The sequence below is a fragment of the Bombus pascuorum genome, chromosome 8, assembly GCF_905332965.1.
Source record: "Bombus pascuorum chromosome 8, iyBomPasc1.1, whole genome shotgun sequence".
NCBI lineage: Eukaryota > Metazoa > Arthropoda > Insecta > Hymenoptera > Apidae > Bombus > Bombus pascuorum.
The window spans coordinates 4818238-4836856 of NC_083495.1; the positions used below are offsets into that span (position 1 = coordinate 4818238).

At 37.1% G+C, this 18619-nt stretch overlaps 1 protein-coding gene and 1 long non-coding RNA gene across 5 annotated transcripts; one reads left to right on the forward strand and one right to left on the reverse strand.

Moving 5' to 3' along the window:
* Positions 1-6377: 6377 nt before the first annotated feature.
* On the forward strand, positions 6378-7079 carry LOC132909983 (uncharacterized). The gene is made up of 2 exons (XR_009658654.1): positions 6378-6642; positions 6860-7079. It is a non-coding gene; the product is annotated as an uncharacterized LOC132909983 (long non-coding RNA).
* Positions 7080-10465: 3386 nt separating this feature from the next.
* Positions 10466-16931, reverse strand: LOC132910169 (coiled-coil domain-containing protein 170). 4 transcript variants are annotated; one of them, XM_060965682.1, is made up of 16 exons: positions 16478-16931; positions 15227-15322; positions 15021-15152; positions 14750-14938; positions 14390-14659; positions 14167-14311; positions 13902-14071; positions 13576-13776; positions 13325-13468; positions 13118-13195; positions 12762-12925; positions 12557-12665; positions 12219-12455; positions 11967-12139; positions 11591-11708; positions 10466-11335 (listed from the first exon to the last, which is right to left on the reverse strand). In XM_060965682.1, exons 1-16 carry the CDS (start codon positions 16598-16600, stop codon positions 11309-11311), a joined length of 2376 nt encoding a protein of 791 aa, XP_060821665.1. In that variant the 5' UTR covers positions 16601-16931; the 3' UTR covers positions 10466-11308. The 4 variants fall into 4 exon arrangements, with proteins under 4 accessions (XP_060821665.1, XP_060821663.1, XP_060821666.1 ...); XM_060965680.1 differs by having other exon boundaries at positions 13902-14074; positions 16478-16930; XM_060965683.1 differs by lacking the exon at positions 13118-13195 and having other exon boundaries at positions 13902-14074; positions 16478-16927.
* Between the last annotated feature and the right edge of the window lie 1688 nt (positions 16932-18619).

Genomic DNA, 18619 nt, shown 5'->3' on the forward strand with positions numbered 1-18619 from the left:
TCTAGTTCTATTCTACATTATTAAAAACCTTATATAACGGTACTTATGCGATGAAAGCTAAATTCACGATTATGTTCAGAATCAACGAAATATCGAATGACCTAAATAATAATCAATAAAATTATTAAAATTACAAAAGATAATTCCGTAGGTACTTCTACTTCATTTTTATTTTACGACTTTCATCCGAGTCCGACCGGCATATCAGTATACCGTCTATATACGCATCCAACGTCAAGAGAGATTCGTTACGAAACTTTGCAGTAGACTCATTAAACCGAAATCAAAGAAAAATATGCTCGAACAGCAAATTTTCAACGAAATTTTGTTCGTGCTTTTCGATCGCGATCGATAATTCCTAATGGACGAAAGAGTGGCCAAAGTGTGAATGAAATCAATTGTTGTTAAATAAGTATCAGGTTTGACAGTGGATTAATAATATTGTTTCGTGATACGTGTTTACGCATGGAAAATAACACGTACAGTGTACTTGCTTGGCGTTGAAATGGTCGTAACGCGTATCTTTGTACGGAACGCGAAAGAAGGAGGCCAATGATATTCAAGTAAGAAGTTAAATATCCGTCAGTGTTCAATTTTGTTCTATCTGGTTTATTTAATTTCTTTTCAATCGGATTTAATTTACCATAGTTGTTGGAGTGTCTATTTTTCGAGTAATATCTAATTTATAATTTATATTCTACTATTGCTGGTCGTCAAAAAATGTAATAGAAACTTTTCTTTTATAATTGGATATGTCATCGAGTAAAATAAATAGTTATCTTGGGACAACTAAAATTTCTAATTGAGATACAGAAGATGGAATCGATGTGATAATATAAGAAATGACTATATTTCACTAATCGATTAATTGCGACGATTGATCTAACGTCACTGAAAATAATGGCGAAATTAATTTGCCCAGTTATAGTGAAATTCATAGTGAAACTTCCCATAGTGAAATTTGATTAATCTTCCTTATGCAATTTTATTTATGTCGTTCGTAATATTCCAAACCAGGAAATACGCAACAAGCGGACGCTCATCGGTTAATGTATATGGTGATACAGCGGAGACTTGATACTATTATTAAGATTTGGCGAACCTCGAATTATATGTATACGAGACGCAAAGAAAGCAGGAAGAGGTACGATTGCAATATACAACGGTGGTAAACAGGTGACTTTTATGCTCGTTATTACCTTTAAACAATGATTTCTGGCATCTATCTATACATATACGCAGGGGTTGCGGAGAAATTTCTGGAAGACTAATTTCCATGATTGCCTTATGTCGATCAATCATGCAGTCGTGTAATTCTATAAATTAAGATTATTGCTTAAGCTTTAGACGTCTTATTTTTTAAGCTTTAAGAAGGAATCTTATTTCCATTTTCGTTATCGACATTCCAATATTCCTTTCACATGAGTTGTAGATATACTCTATGTAGTTTCATGTAACGAATATGATAAGCGAAAATAATAATTTTGATATCGTAGATATAGATAACTATTAAACATAATTTATGCTTAACAGACATAAAACGTGATAACGATAAACACGAAACGACAATAATAACTAACGCTAAAATGATTCTGACTCTAAGTCGTGCTCTACTCACTTTTCACGCTGTTATTGTTCTAAGCTATCGACTGTAACTTACTGATTTTTTTGTGGCGAATTTACACATTTATCTTAATGTTTCTTTTGGTACTTTTGGTAGACAATATGAAGGATATAACGATAGGTATTACTTCGTCGATAATTTTAACGATTTTTTTCCGGTATAAATAACGTGTCGCGGACGATTTCGACAAACAGTGGAAGATTGCACAAGTTACATACATAGCAATAACAGATATCAAGAACCATGGAAGTCATGAGATTCTTACTTTGCGTTGCAGTCATTTTTATGATTGCTTTCATTTCAGCAAGCAATGCTAACCCAGAACCTAATCCTTCGCCAGAGGCGGTAAGTTACGAATTATTTTATTCTTGAATTTGTTGTTTCTCCACGATCATCTGCAAAATATGTACATTTTGCTTTTCAAGAAAGGAGATTCGATTTCGATTAACCTTTATTTAGAACACATTGGAAATTTCAAGAACGCGTGACTGGTCCTGTTAAACTTGATTCATTTACACCTTAACTAGTACGATGCTACTGGAATTTTTGTGTTTCTTTTCAGGATCCGGAAGCAGTGAACATAAAGGATATACTAGGAAAAGTAGCAAAAGTGTTGGCTCATTTGGGATAATCGACCACAACCATACGTGTATGACAGATGCAGGCACGACTACCGGCTTTTAAATATGACGACTTTAAATTCATATATGTATACGTAACTACGAATGTATACGAAACATGTAAAAATTGGCCATATAAATTTTTTGTTGCTTAACTAGACATATAAATCTTTTTGTTATTGCATTTTCTTTCGACGATTCTTATTCCCTTTTTGTTGCTCCGTCTACTTTTACGTGATTAAAATGACACTAACAGTCATTGTTAGTGCAGTATCGTAAATAATTATGATTTATTTGCAATGAATGGATTGTACATATGTTGGTTAAACGGAAAAACGATGGTTGTTTAACATGGATTTAATTCGCAATTTTCGTCATCACGGATCCAAAGCTCTCTTTCTGACGCGGACCGTACTCCCTTGACAACGCTAGCAACACTTCCTCGACAGCGCAACTCGCACTCTCTGGCTTCTCGATTTACACTCCCTGACTTCTCCCGTAATAGGCCAAATTATAAAGAAACGTTTGTGTTTGGCCTGAAGGATCTTAACCATAAAAATCGTTTTATGGTGGGTGATTCAGAATATTGAGGGTAAGCGGCAAGGATGTGCAGACATCCGGTTGCAATCCCGCTCCCGACGATGTTTATGCCTCACCCGATATTTTTAAGCCTTTTTGCCCACGATACTACATTAATTTCTAAATAGATAAACGCATAAGCAATAGATAAGCAGAACACAACATATTTAATCGTCATTTTCGTAGTATACATGGGTATACCCATGATTAAGTTATTTGTCGATATTTCATTTAGTCCACCGTATACCTAGATCTAGTCCCATTCTACTTAATTAAAAATCTTACAATAGCGGAAAAAAGTTTAAGACAATGATTTGTAAACCGGATTACAAACATTTTATACGCTTAGTGTTCTATTCGGTTTGTCTCTTTGGAATAACATAACTGTATGTTTGACTTTCGTAACCTGAGATCGACAGTTGTTAAATACAAACAATGTAGGTGTTACAACAGTTAGTTACCGCTTAGCACTTTTAAACAGTGGACATTAGTTTAAGACGATCTGTGTAAAACGTGAGTATGACTACAGTTTTTGAACATTTTGATTCTGGAATGTCAAAGTCATTGTTTAGTGTACCTTTTATTGCTTAAAGTTCATTTAGGTAGGGACAGACTATGGGTAAATCAAAGAATTTACTTGAAAACGAAAGGGAACAAATCATAAGGCTGCGAAACAAAGTAAAATCTTCACCGAAATAGCACATATAGTGAATAGGTCAAAAGCTTGTAAGCAAGCTTGGTATAAATTTTTAAAGGCAGGTATGTATTGCGATCAACCGAAAAACGGAAGACCACGGAAAACAACGCCGAAAATGGATCGCCGAATTCATCGATTGAACGAAAATGATCGTTTTCGGAGTTTAAATAATATTGCTGCGGGAAAAACTATAAAAACGATACACAAATTAGTGCTAGAACTGTCAGGAAAAGATTAGAAGAATTTAACTTAAGAGGACGAAAACCCCAAAACAAACTATTGCTGAGTTCTAGGAATCGAAAAAGACGACATTAGACAAGTGAAGATTGACAAAAGGTATTGTTTTCGGACGAATCGAAATTCAATCGCGTCTCTTCCGACGGGATACAGTATGTTAGACGTCGAATTGGCGAAAGTTTGAAAACACAATGCGTTTTAAAAACTTTTAAATATGGTAGTGAAAATGTTATGGTATGGGCGTGTATTTCTCGAAGCGGCCCTGATCCGATATGTCGTATCAATGGAATTATGGACCGTTTTCAATACATGGACATACTCAGGAACACAATGTTATCTTTTGCACGCAAGAATATGAGTGATGATTTTATTTTTCAAAATGATAATGATCTGAAGCACACAGCTCGGGTTATGAAACAGTTCTTTGAAGAAGAAAATATTACCGTGCTGCCGTGGCCGTCGCAATCGCCAGACATTAATCGAATCGAGAACATGTGGAGCATCATAAAAAAGACAGTACAAGACTATAAACCGAAAAATTTAAATGAACTTTAGTCTACAATAGAAACAGCTTGGAGTAACATTACGGTAGATCAGCGTAAAAAATTAATAGATTCTATGCCAAGAAGACGTACCGGGGTGATAAGAAATAACGAATATTGGACAATATATTGAATTAAAACAAAAATTGTGTATATTTTCTTACCAAAAATTAATATTTGTTGTGCGAACTTAAAATTTTGACAGACGAAATATTATACAAACTCCGTTCCATTTTTATAACTTAGCTACTGAGCAAAATATCAAAATGAGATTTTTTTTGTAAGTATATAAACAAATGTTAAATGTTAGTTAATTAATACCAAAAGTAGAACACAGTATTTATATTTTTTATGGAAAGTAGATCAATTATTTATTTTTTCCATTTCGTCATAATATTTTCTCCGGTACTTCATAAGACGATACTTACGCAAAGAAAGATAAATTGACGATTATGTTGAGAAACAACGAAATCTCCAACCACCTACATAATAATTAAAATAATCATAAAAATTACAAAAAATAATTACATAGGTCCTTCCAATTCATTTTTATTTTCCGACTTTCATCCGAGTCCGACCGGCATGTCAATATACTGTCCGTATTCAACGTCAAGACACATTCGTTACGAAACTTTATAGTAAATTCATTGAGCCGAGATCAAAGAAAAATATGCTCGAACAGCAAATTTTCAACGAAATTTTGTTCGTGCTTTCGATCGCCATGGATAATTCCTTATGGACGAAAGAGTAGCCAAAGTGTGAATGAAATGTTTTGTTGTTAAACAGCTGACAGCTTTGACGGTGGATTGATAATATTGTTTTGTGATACGTGTTTAAGCGTGGAAAGTAACATGTACAGTGTACTTGCTTGGCGTTGAAATAGTCGTAACGCGTATCTTTGTACGCAACGAGAAAGAAGGAGGCCAATGATATTCAAGTAAGAAGTTAAATATTCGTCAGAGTTCAATTTTGTTCTATCTGGTTTATTTAATTTCTTTTCAATCAGGTTTAATTTACCATAGTTGTTGGAGTGTCTATTTTTCGAGTTATATCAATTATATAATTTATATTCTACTATTGCTGTTCGTCAAAAGATATAATAGAAACTTTTCTTTTATAATTGGATAAGTCATCGAGTAAAATAGATAGTTATCTTGGGACAACTAAAATTTTTAATTGAGATACAGAAGATGGAATCGATGTGATAATAAAAGAAATGACTATATTTCACTAATCGATTAATTGCGACGATTGATCTAACGTCACTGAAAATAATGGCGAAATGAAATTGCCCAGTTATAGTGAAATTCATAGTGAAACTTCCCATAGTGAAATTTGATTAATCTTCCTGATATAATATCATTTATGTCGTTCATAATATTCCAATTCAAGAAATACGCAACAAGCGGCCCGTCATCGGTTAATGCTATGGGGATACGGCGGAGACTTGATACGATTATTAAGATTTGGCGAACCTCGAATTATATGTATACGAAACGCAAAGAAAGCAGGTAGAGGTACGATTGCAATATACAACGGTGGTAAACAGGTGACTTTTATGCTCGTTATTACCTTTAAACAACGATTTCTGGCATCTATCTATACATATACGCAGGGGTTGCGGAAAAATTTCTGAAAGACCAACTTCCATGATTGCCTTATGTCTATCAACCATACAGTTGTGTAATTCTATAATTTAAGAATATTGTTTAAGCTTTAGAAGGCTTATTTTTTAAGCTTTAAGAAAGTATCTTATTTCCATTTTCGTTATCGACATTCTAATATTCCTTACACATGAGTTGTAGATATACGCGATGTAGCGTAATATAAGGAATATGGTAAGCGAAAATAGTAATTTTGATATCATAGAAATAGATAAGTATTAAATATAATTTATGCTTAACAGACATAAAACGTAATAAAAATAAACACAAAACGACAATAATAATTAACGCTAAAATGATTCTCACTCTAAATCGCGCTCTACTCATTTTTCACGCTGTTATTGTTCTAAGCTGTCGACTGTAACTTACTGATTTTTTTTGTGGTAAATTTACACGTTGAACCTAATGTTTTTTTGGTACTTTTGATGGACAATATACGGGATATAACGATAGGTATTACTTCGTCGATAATTTTAACGATTTTTTTCCGGTATAAATAACGGTGTCGCAGTCGAATTCCACAAACAGTGGAAGATTGCACAATTTGCATACATAGCAATAACAGACATCAAGAACCATGGAAGTCATGAGATTCTTACTTTGCGTAGCAGTCATTTTTATGATTGGCTTTATTTCTCCGAGCAATGCGAACCCAAAACCTAATCCTTCGCCAGAGGCGGTAAGTTACGAATTATTTTATTCATGAATTTGTAGTTTCTCCACCATCATCTTCAAAATATATGCACGATGCTTTTTAAGAAATGAGATTCGATTTCGATTAACCTTGATTTGGAAAACAATGGAAGTTTTAAGAACTCGTAACTGGTTTTGTTAAACTTGATACATTTACACCTTGACGTGTACGATGCTACTGGAATTTTTGTGTTTCTTTTCAGGATCCGGAAGCAATTAACGTATTGGGTATGTTAGGATTACTAGGAAAAGCGTTGTCTCACTTGGGATAATCGACCTCAATGATACATGTACGACGGGTGCAGGCACGGCTACCAGTATTTAAATCTGATGAGTTTATATGCATATATGTATACGTAACTAATACGAAACATGTAAAAATTGGCTATATAAATTTTTTGGTGCTTAACTAGACAATTAAAACTTTTTATCATTGCATTTTCTTTCGACGATCCTTATTCCCTTTTTATCCTTCCATCTACATTTACATGATGGAAATGACACTGACAGTCATTCTTAGTTTCTAAATAAACGCATAAGCAATATATAAACCGAACACAACATATGTAATCCTCATTTTCCTAGTATACACAGATGCTACCATAATTGCACGCTGTTGGCTTCACGTAACTGATTAAGTTATTTACTGCTACTTCATTTAGTCCACTGTATACCTAGATAGAAATCTAGTCCCATTCTACTTTATTAAAAACCTTATATAACGGTACTTATGCGAAGAAAGCTAAATTAACGATTATGTTCTGAATCAACGAAATATCGAATCACCTAAATAATAATAATGATAATAATTATTAAAATTACAAAAGATAATTCCGTTGGTACTTCCACTTCATTATTAATTTCCGACATTCATCCGAGTCCTACCGGCATATCAGTATACCGTCAGTGTACGCATCCAATGTCAAGAGAGATTCGTTACGAAACTTTGCAGTAGACTCATTAAACCGAAATCAAAGAAAGATATGCTCGAACAGCAAATTTTCAACGAAATTTTGTTCGTGCTTTTCGATCGCGATCGATAATTCCTAATGGACGAAAGAGTGGCCAAAGTGTGAATGAAATCAATTGTTGTTAAATAAGTATCAGGTTTGACAGTGGATTAATAATATTGTTTCGTGATACGTGTTTAAGCATGGAAACTAACACGTACAGTGTTCTTGCTTGGCGTTGAAATGGTCGTAACGCGTGTGTTTGTACGCAACGAGAAAGAAGGAGGCCAATGATATTCAAGTAAGAAGTTAAATATCCGTCAGTGTTCAATTTTGTTCTATCTGGTTTATTTAATTTCTTTTCAATCGGATTTAATTTACCACAGTTGTTGATGTGTCTATTTTTCGAGTTATATCTATTTTATAATTTATATTCTACTATTGCTGGTCGTCAAAAAATGTAATAGAAACTTTTCTTTTATAATTGGATATGTCATCGAGTAAAATAGATAGTTATCTTGGGACGACTACAATTTTTAATTGAGATACAGAAGATGGAATCGATGTGATAATATAAGAAATGACTATATTTCACTAATCGATTAATTGCGACAATTGATCTAACGTCACTGAAAATAATGGCGAAATTTAGTTCTCCAGTTATAGTGAAATTCATAGTGAAACTTCCCATAGTGAAATTTGATCAATCTTCCTGATATAATTTCATTTATGTCGTTCATAATATTCCCCATTTTAAGAAATACGCAACAAGCGGCCCGTCATCGGTTAATGCTATGGGGATACGGCGGAGACTTGATACGATTATTAAGATTTGGCGAACCTCGAATTATATGTATACGAGACGCAAAGAAAGCAGGCAGAGGTACGATTGCAATATACAACGGTGGTAAACAGGTGACTTTTATGCTCGTTATTACCTTTAAACAATGATTTCTGGCATCTATCTATACATATTCGCAGGGGTAGCGGAAAAATTTCTGAAAGACCAATTTCCATGATTGCCTTATGTCTATCAATCATGCAGTCGTGTAATTCTATAAATTAAGATTATTGCTTAAGCTTTAGACGTCTTATTTTTTAAGCTTTAAGAAAGAATCTTATTTCCATTTTCGTAATCGACATTCTAATATTCCTTACAAATGAGTTGTAGATATACACGATGTAGTTTAATATAACGAATATGGTAAGCGAAAATGGTAATTTTGATATCATAGAAGTAGATAAGTATTAAAAATAATTTATGCATAACAGACATAAAACGTAATAAAAATGAACACGAAACGACAATAATAATTAATGCTAAAATGATTCTCACTCTAAGTCGTGCTCTACTCACTTTTCACGCTGTTATTGTTCTAAGCTGTCGACTGTAACTTACTGATTTTTTGTGACGATTTTACACATTTATCTTGATGTTTCTTTTGGTACTTTTGGTAGACAATATGAAGGATATAACGATGGGTACTTCGTCGATAATTTTAACGATTGTTTTTTGGTATAAATAACGGTGTCGCGGTCGATTTCGACAAACAGTGGAAGATTGCACAAGTTACATACATAGCAACAACAGACATCAAGAACCATGGAAGTCATGAGATTCTTACTTTGCGTTGCAGTCATTTTTATGATTGCTTTCATTTCAGCAAGCAATGCGAACCCAGAACCTAATCCTTCGCCAGAAGCGGTAAGTTACGAATTATTTTATTCTTTAATTTGTTGTTTCTCCACGATCATCTTCAAAATATGTACATGTTGCTTTTTAAGAAACGAGATTCGATTTCGATTAACCTTGATTTGGAAAACAATGGAAGTTTTAAGAACTCGTAACTGGTTTTGTTAAACTTGATTCATTTACACCTTAACTTGTACGATGCTACTGGAATTTTTGTGTTTCTTTTCAGGATCCGGAAGCAATTAGCGTATTGAGTATATTAGGAAAACTAGGTAAAGTGTTGGCTCACGTGGGATAACCGTCTTGAACGATACGTGTACGACGGGTGCAGGCACGACTACAAGCTTTCAAATCTGATGTGTTTATATGCATATATGTATACGTAACTAATATGAAACATGTAAAAATTGGCTATATAAAATTTTTGTTGCTTAACTAGACATATAAAACTTTTTGTTATTGCATTTTTTTACGACGAGCCTTATTCCTTTTTTGTCCTTCTGTCTACTTTTACGTGATTAAAATGACACTGACAGTCATTGTTAGTTTCTAAATAGATAAGCGCATAAGCTATAGATAAGCAGAACACAACGTATTTAATCGTCATTTTCGTAGTATACACAGATACTACCATAATTGCACGCTGTTGGCTTCACGTAACTAATTAAGTTATTTGTCGATATTTAATTTAGTCCACATTAATACATAGACAGATACCTAATCCCATTCTATTTTACTAAAAACCTTATATAGCGGTACTTATGCGAAGAAAGCTAAATTCACGATTATGTTTTGTATGAACGAAATATCGAATCACCTAAATAATAATAATGATAATAATTATTAAAATTACAAAAGATAATTCCGTTGGTACTTCCACTTCATTATTAATTTCCGACATTCATCCGAGTCCTACCGGCATGTCAGTATACTGTCAGTGTACGCATCCAAATTCAAGAGACATTCGTTACGAAACTTTGCAGTAGATTCATTAATTTCTTTGATTAAGAAATCAAAGAAGAATATGCTCAAACAGCAAGTTTTCAACGAAATTTTGTTTGTGATTTCGATCGCGATCGATAATTCCTAATGGAAGAAAGAGTGGCCAAAGTGTGAATGAAATGTATTGTTGTTAAATTGCTTGCGGCTTTGACAGTGGATTGACAATATTGTTTTTTGATACGTGTTAAAGCGTGGAAAGTAACATGTACAGTGTACTTGTTTGGCGTTAAAATAGTCGTAATGCGTGTCTTTGTATGCAACGAGAAATAAGGAGGCCAAAGATGACGTCTTTGCATTCACGTATTCACGTTGCTGCAAAGAAAGAGGTAGTTCACTCCTGGCCAAGTTCAGGGCTAACCAGTATACGACGTACTACGTGTAGGTATGTGCTGTACTTAGAGTACGTATGTACTTTTCCACTAAGCAAGAAACACGCCCCATAAAATCACGCAACCCTGCTTCTTTGCTCTTTGGAAAACGCCATAGCGTAAAAGCCGAGTTTCGTCTTTATCTGGAATAACAACTGCTAACAATATGGCAAATACTTACTATCTCTGATTACTTTGCTTTTTTTGCTGTTCCCATTTCTATTGCTCCTTTTGTATCGCGTTACCATGGTATTTAACGTGGCGTTTTTCTACACTCTGAAAGACTGCGTATAGGCTTAAGGTAATAATGGACGATAGAACAACTAAAAATACGAATTAACAGTAAAAAAGAGAAAAGAAAGAAATAAAAACACATTTCGTTTGTTTTTGTCTGCAATATCAGTCCTCTGGAATATGATTTGACAAGAAGATCAGGAAAGATTTGAAAAGCGAGAGATCTGTTTGCGTAGTGCTCGACACGCATATAGTGCTCGGCACACTTTGGTTCGAGCAGGAAGATACGAGGTACGAGGCTCGAACGAATTCGCATACTACTAGACAATGTTCCCTTCGTCCTCCTTGGTCCCCTCTCGTCTACCTTGCTGCATCGCGTTCCCGCGCTCAACCAGCACAACAACTTCAGTCTCGCTCTCTACCGTCTGCATCCTGGAATGCGGTTGTTCCACTCTACACCGACATTATACACCAACTCCACTCGCTTCCAACCGAGTCGCGTACGCAACAATGCTTGTGACATAAGAAATACAAATCGGAAGAAAGAGACTACTTCGTTGTTTGTCATTTCTTTTTTCTTTTCGTCTAATCAAACTTTTTGTATTTCTACGTGCTCGAAATATTCGTACGTTTAATGTGGTAATTGCGTCGACCGACGCAACGTCATGGAAGCAGACTGCTTCGTACCGGTCGTTTGTTGAATTCGTCTTCGACATCGCGAAGATCCGGCGGATCTGCAAATCCGCTGTCTTCGTAACGAGCGCATCTTGATCCTGGTGATCTAGGAGGATGCATCGCATGTATGCTGAAACAGAGTGGTTAGGCCGTTTTCGCTACTATTTCGTTACTTTCGATCTCGGTTTCTGATCGTAACAGGCACATCAGTAAAGAGGAATTGCTCATATCGCGTACGAGCAAATATCGATAACATTTTTTCTATAACACTGTATCAGTTATTGCACGTTTCTCGCACGTATTCTCAGATATGTGGAAAAAAAATTGAGTCCGACCGAAGTAACCGACATTATCGTCTATCAAGGATAAACCGAAGATGGGGCTTTACCTTGTACATCTGGAAGGACTGGTCGTATCCAATGGCTCGTCGTATCGGCGCGACAGCATGGTGAAATCACGATGTGCCGCTATTGTTTTTTGCAGTCGCGAAATTATCTCGTAATCAGGTGTACAAATTGGTTCCGATAATAATTTCACCACGGAAACACGGAAACTTTGTAGCTGAAGGAGGAAACCGTAACGGTTGAAAAATCGGAACGACGCAAGCTCGCACGATGTTCGTTGGGAAACACCTACTTACCTGGGATTCCCTTTTCGTCATCTCAGAAAGATTTTGTTTGACTTGCGCTAGCTCGTCCCTAAGCAATTGCAACGAATGGTCGCTGATGGATCTCTCCTGCTCGGCAGTCTCAGTCGTTGTTCTTATTTGTTCTTTCAAGAGGGTTAATTTTCTGTTGCATCGAGTTCTCAGCATCTCGCTCTCGACCAGCCGTTTTTGAACCTCTTCTATCTTTCGACTGCGTTCCAAAGCTGCTATCTAGTTTTCAAACATCAACTCTGACCACTCTGTATGTGTGTGTGTGTGTGTGTATGCGTGTGTCATTTAGCGCGGTAAGAGGAAACAAACAAGAAGATTACTTTGTAATCCGCGGCTTCCGTCAATTGGGCGCTTAACTCGCGATTTCTTGATCTCTCTTCCAAAAGTTGAACTTGCAAGCGATCGGTTTGTTTCGACAACTTCTTCGCTCTTGAAACGAACGATTAGTCGTCAAGGTGGAAAAACGCTTTGCAACATTTTCGAATTGGTACCTATATTACCCAAATTCGTTGTACATATACGTACCGAAGATTCGCTTCGTCTCTTTCACTTTGCAGCAACGATTTCATTTTCACGCTGTCCTCTTGAAGCGATAATTTTCTGCGAAGGAGATCCAAATGAAGATCCCGGCGTTGCAATTGCTCCCGAAGCGTCCTTACACGACGCTGCAGCTGATACACCACCGAGGTCTAAGTAGCAAGGAAAGAAGAGAAAGAAGAGCTAACAGACGTTTTTCTGTGAATAGAATTGCGCATACGATAATAAAAGCGTGTTATGGTCGCGACAGAAATAGTGCTCTCGAGCGTCGTCATCGCGTCCCATACGAAATGAAATTCATGAAATTGGACCATTTGGAAATCTCGCCCGCCAAAGTGGCTTACTTCTTTCATAGAAGGAAGCTCGTGGAAGGATCGCTCGCGTCGAATCCTCGGTAAGATGGTGTAGTTGCAGCACGAGTACTGCGCGACCGCGGAAACCGCAACATTTGCGACGCAAACAAACACAGAACAAACGAGATAACACATTAGCAATTTGATCGAAAAAGTGAAATCGAACCTCGAGTCAGTTCGATATCTCGTATTTTTTACCTTATCCACTAATTTGTCGGTTTCTAATCTGGCAAGTTGCTCGGCTCGTATCAGAAGCGATTCCGTTTGAAGATCGAGACCCATTTCCTCCGAGATCTCGTCCATTTGCATCGCTTTTCCTAGTCGGTTCAGAAACGTTACGAACTAGAACAATTCGAAACGCACGATACATACGATCGATCGAAATTACGTCGCTTTAAATCTGCCGCTTTATCGTACACACGCACATCCGTACATATGCATACAGTTACCATTTGTTTTTCTCTGCGCAGAGATTCCTTCAACAGCTCGCAATCGGTCAACTCGGTTTCTAATTTGCGAACTTTATTTCCCAGGTCCGATCGTTCGTCCTCGAGATTTCGCATCTTCGCCACAGTCGTTTCGATCAATTCGCCCTGCCGAGTAGTCGATTCCGTTGCCGCGTTTACCTTGTCTCGAAGCTTTTGAATCGCCTAGGGAAGAGGAAAGATTTTTTCAACGAATTACAAATTTTGCATTTCTACTCGACGCTTGCGTGCAACAGAGCACGTTATCAAACGTCACGTCCTTAGATAATACGAAAACGAATAAGAAATACAAGAGCCTGATCTTTGTTCTCGGCCAAGATCTCCCTAATGCGATCCTTAATGACATTCTCGTGAGACTCGATGAATCTGTTCGGGCCGCTGACAAGCGTTGCCAACGATTCCAAAAGGTGGCGTAACTCGGTTTGCACACGCTGACACTTTTCATCCCGTTGCGCCAGATCTTCTGCGAAGAAGAAGGAGCAGAAGAAAGAAAAGAAGAAACAAGAGAAGACGAAGAATGAGAAAAATGAAGAATATATTCGCCAAACGAATCACCTCGCAGCTGTCCAATCAACGCCTCTTGATTCGATATATTTCCGGTCGCGCTGCTTATGCTTCTGTTCGCGTTTAACAATTTATCCCTCAACCCGTCCAATTCCCTTTCCGCGACTTTGTATCGCATTTCCAGGCATTCTTTGTCCTGACAAACAAGCGATCGAGATCTCTGGATTCCGTTAGCAAATTTCGCAAGAAGGCGCCTAAGGAGATAAATAGATACCTGTCTGAGACGATCCAAGTCGACCAATTGCGAAGATACTTGACGCTGAAGTTGTTCCTTCTCGGCTACGGTACAGTCCAATGCATCCCGGCAGCTTCTAAAGTCTACCTCAGCGGTAGTCAGTTGCGTTTCGATATTCGTATTCTTCGCGCGAACACGATTCGCTTCTTGCACCAACTCTTCGACTTTATGCATCACGATTTCAGGACTAGGATGAACGGTTTCGCGATACTCGACGCTTAATACGTTCGCCAATCTCCGCGTAAATTCCTTTATCGAAAGAGCACATCGATGATGTAAATAACAAATCGATCGATAGCGATAAAATCGGGTTAAACTCTTGGATTTTGCAGATCAAACCTGAAAACTTAAACGGGCTCGTTCTCTCGATTCAATCTCTTCCGACACAGTCTGTTCAAGCTGACGTATCTTCTTTTCGTATTCCCGATTCTTCTCCTGATGATACTTTAAATCTCGTTGCAAAGAACGCAGCACGGTCTCGTTCCTTCCTTGACTCGTATAAAGATTCCTCTCGCGTTCTTCCAATTCCTAAACCGTCGATACGATCGTTCGATCGAAATAGAGAAAGAACGAAAGTCAAATACTGCCAACTAAATACGCTGAAAGTGACCTGTATGCGTTTCTTCAAGCTTAACACGATGGCATTCTGTCTAGCTGCTTGTTCGCGAAGTTGTTCTGCCTCTACCTGCAACTCGGCTATTCGTTGATCTCGGAATCTCACGAGATTCTTCGTTTCTTGCAGCTACGCGCGAACATACTGCCGATTATTAATCGAACTATCGCATCGCCGATCAAAGTCAGATGGAACAGGTTTACCTCGGACATCAACCGGTCGCGTTTATACTCGAGTGCCGCTAGCTCGCTCCTCAACGTAGTCGTTAGATCATGGGTCATGGCTTCTTCCTCGACAATCTACGGTAACAGATTCAAAAGCTAATATATCAAATATATCTACTTTCTAGCGATATCAACGAACGGCGATACATGCGCTACTTTATTCAGCTTTTATCCGATTCTTAGAATCACTCGACAAAGCTTTGTGAAACGCAATGTGCAAGCAGCGTTCTATCTTCCGGTTGATTTTATTTCTGTGTAATCGCTTCGACCGCGTACGCTATGCCGTTTACGAACGCGTTTATCCCGCGTGATCATTTCGCGTACGTTGGAAAATATTTGAAAATTTATGTTTTAAGTTAAACTCCTAGCTCTCGAGTAAAAAATATCTGCGTCGATTTCACATTTCGATTCGTTTGGATCGCAAGATAACAGTTTTTTCAAATACGCGACGACGAAGCTTGCCTTGAAGCTTGTGTATTTCGTCGATAATTCCTTTCACAGCCATTCGGTATTATCAAATGCTCTTATCCGTTTTAATATGAACCCTATGCCGTAGTAACGGTCACGGTCGTCATAGACTAGAAATGATTTATAGAAACATACTGATTTAATATTTCGCGGGTGCGACTACGAATGCGGAAGAAACCGAGTGCAGACGAGGGTGAACGAGGGAGACACGGATAAAAGCATACGGCGACAGGTAGAATCGATTGTATGCAGCAACGCTATGGCAACCGAGGTAACCCCTGGCTGCTCGCGTGCCAGTCAATATCTACGTTAAACAAACGCACGATCGAAGTAATTAGACGATCGCCGACAAAAAATAAGCAAATTCGATTTCGATCATGGTATCGTCAAATCAGCTAATTCGAAAATAAAATATAATTTCTCCGATCGTATCAGTTATTTTTCATCCGACCTACTAGCCGCTTGCTTAGATCGCAAGTAATCGTAATCGGAACAAACGAATTCGACAAATTGCATCCCGTACGTACACATCTAATCCTCGTTCCCCGTCGATAGTCTCCTTCAAAACGAAATCCTCATACAAAATATGAACGACGAGTGGTTTGCGATTGCGTTGACATCGACAGAAACAAAAACAAGACGAGACGAATTTGCTAATCTGTACAGTCATTCCACGAATGTATATATCTATATAGATATGTGCAAATAAACGGGTGCGTGTAGGCTCTGTGATACATTTGATCTGACGCAAACGAAGAAGACCTTTCGAGGCGATGATATACAAAGCGTTTCGAAAATCTGAAGGTCCTCCTCGGTGGCCTCCTTTCCTTCTTTTGTTGGTTCCCTCGTCTCCTCCGTTTCTCTTGTTTCTTCCTCGCACGACATCTTCCTCGCTGCTCTCCGACTCCCGAAACTTTTCAGCTTCGACACTATACATATGTATACAACTACGCGATCGTTTCACGTTGCGCGACCACTTAAAAAGAAAGATCTGCTTTCTTCATTGACATTTTATTACAAATTCTTCGGAGTAACGAGGGCCTCCGAACAACAACGCTCGAGGGTGTAAAAGCGTTTCCAACAAAGACGACGCGTCGATGCGCAACGAACCGCCGTTTTAGCATCCCCCTCGCGACGCCGACTTCCAGGCAATCGAATTTCATTGATCCCTGGAAACTACCCTCCGTCTTTTCAACTCCCCATCTCCGATAAATATCTCCAAATATTTTTCAATATTACTTTCTCTCTCTCTCTCTCTCTCTCTCTCTCTCTCTCTCTCTCTCTCTCTCTCTCTGTAAAGGGTGTGTCATACAATCGCGTTTTCATAATATTCCGTGGTATGCAATGCCATATCTTCAGAGTATAAGTGAATTGATCGTATCATGGAAATAATATCCCCGATCGTAAGATTACAGGTAGGAATTATGAGAAATGATAAGCTACTGCTACTTCGTATGAAAAATGGCCGATAACATAACCAGTTCCCTGTCAACGAAGAAACTGTTAACTGTCTCTCTTCAATGATACACACGGGTTCCAATTTTTAACAGTTATACGACTATCTTAGTTGATTGGAATCAGTGTCTGTATCGATAAATGTGAAATTCAACAATTATTCGTAATAATCCTAATTTAAATCGTTAAAGCTAATTTCGATTCGCGTAATCTTGATAACTAAAATACTCCAGCCGATTCGTCTATGAAGCAATATTCATTGTTCATTGAACAATGACAGGCTGAAAAACACTTCGTAGACCTTCGATGCGCGGCATTAGATAAATGACAATCGTTCGGATTTAACGATTGATTCATGTTCTTATCAAGTTAAACATGTTATATCTCTAAGTGCGTGCTGCCTACAATACATCACTTGTAACAGAAAATTACGAACGTTACATACGCAACATTTACTGTTGGACATAATTAACACCGTGAATCTTAACAATAAATGGAACGTTTAAACTTTACGAATAAATTCTATAGTCGCGTTCGGTTCTTATCGGTTGACTTTAACCAATCATTAGTCGCAATTCGGGTATTAAAATTGAACAAAAGGATGTAAAATTTATGCACGACATTTATGACCGTAATAACACTGCATCGCAATAGTAAAGATGGTCGTAATTGTTCTGTTCTGTTGATAGGGGGAAAATATTTTTGTTAAAATTAATTTTAGTGTTTACGTTCGATAATTTAAATCCTGTAATAGTATCGCTGTAGAAGAAAATCTGAAGACTACAAAGGTATTATTCAGCAGTTCACTTATCTTGCATCAGCTATAACTGACCCTGAATCGAATGTGATAACTGTTATTATATGTTACACAATTATCTTGCTGTTAATATATATATACTTTCTTTTTGATATTAGGTATTTAGAAATCGGATGAGATACGGAATTTTTTACAGAACCTCATAAAAATACCAGTCATTGGGATCCTTCAAGGCAACAAAGTCGATTAGTGAACTATTAGTGAACTGAGATTAGTTGTTATGCGAATTGTACATATGTTCCGCATATTATTCATCGGAACTCTAAATATAAAATAATATACGATTTCTTAAACTAATATTCATATAAAACAATAAGTTCTTTTAATTTAACAGATATAACATCGAGCGAACAATACCTACTCTCATAGTTAGAGGTAGAGTACGATATAGGAATACGTCACACATGATAAATCCATGACACACTTATCATAAATTCTAAATGTGATGTAATGTAATATATGAATGTAAATAAACTAAATAATATGTAAGTTATATCATAAGTTAGAGTAAGGGATAAGAAAAAAGAGTTAAATGGTTACGGTGCTCGTAAGAATGCGTAGGCTACAAAATATGCCAGGTATAATTTGAATTGGCGCGCAAAAGTCCAAATAACAGGAAGTGAAGTACATGC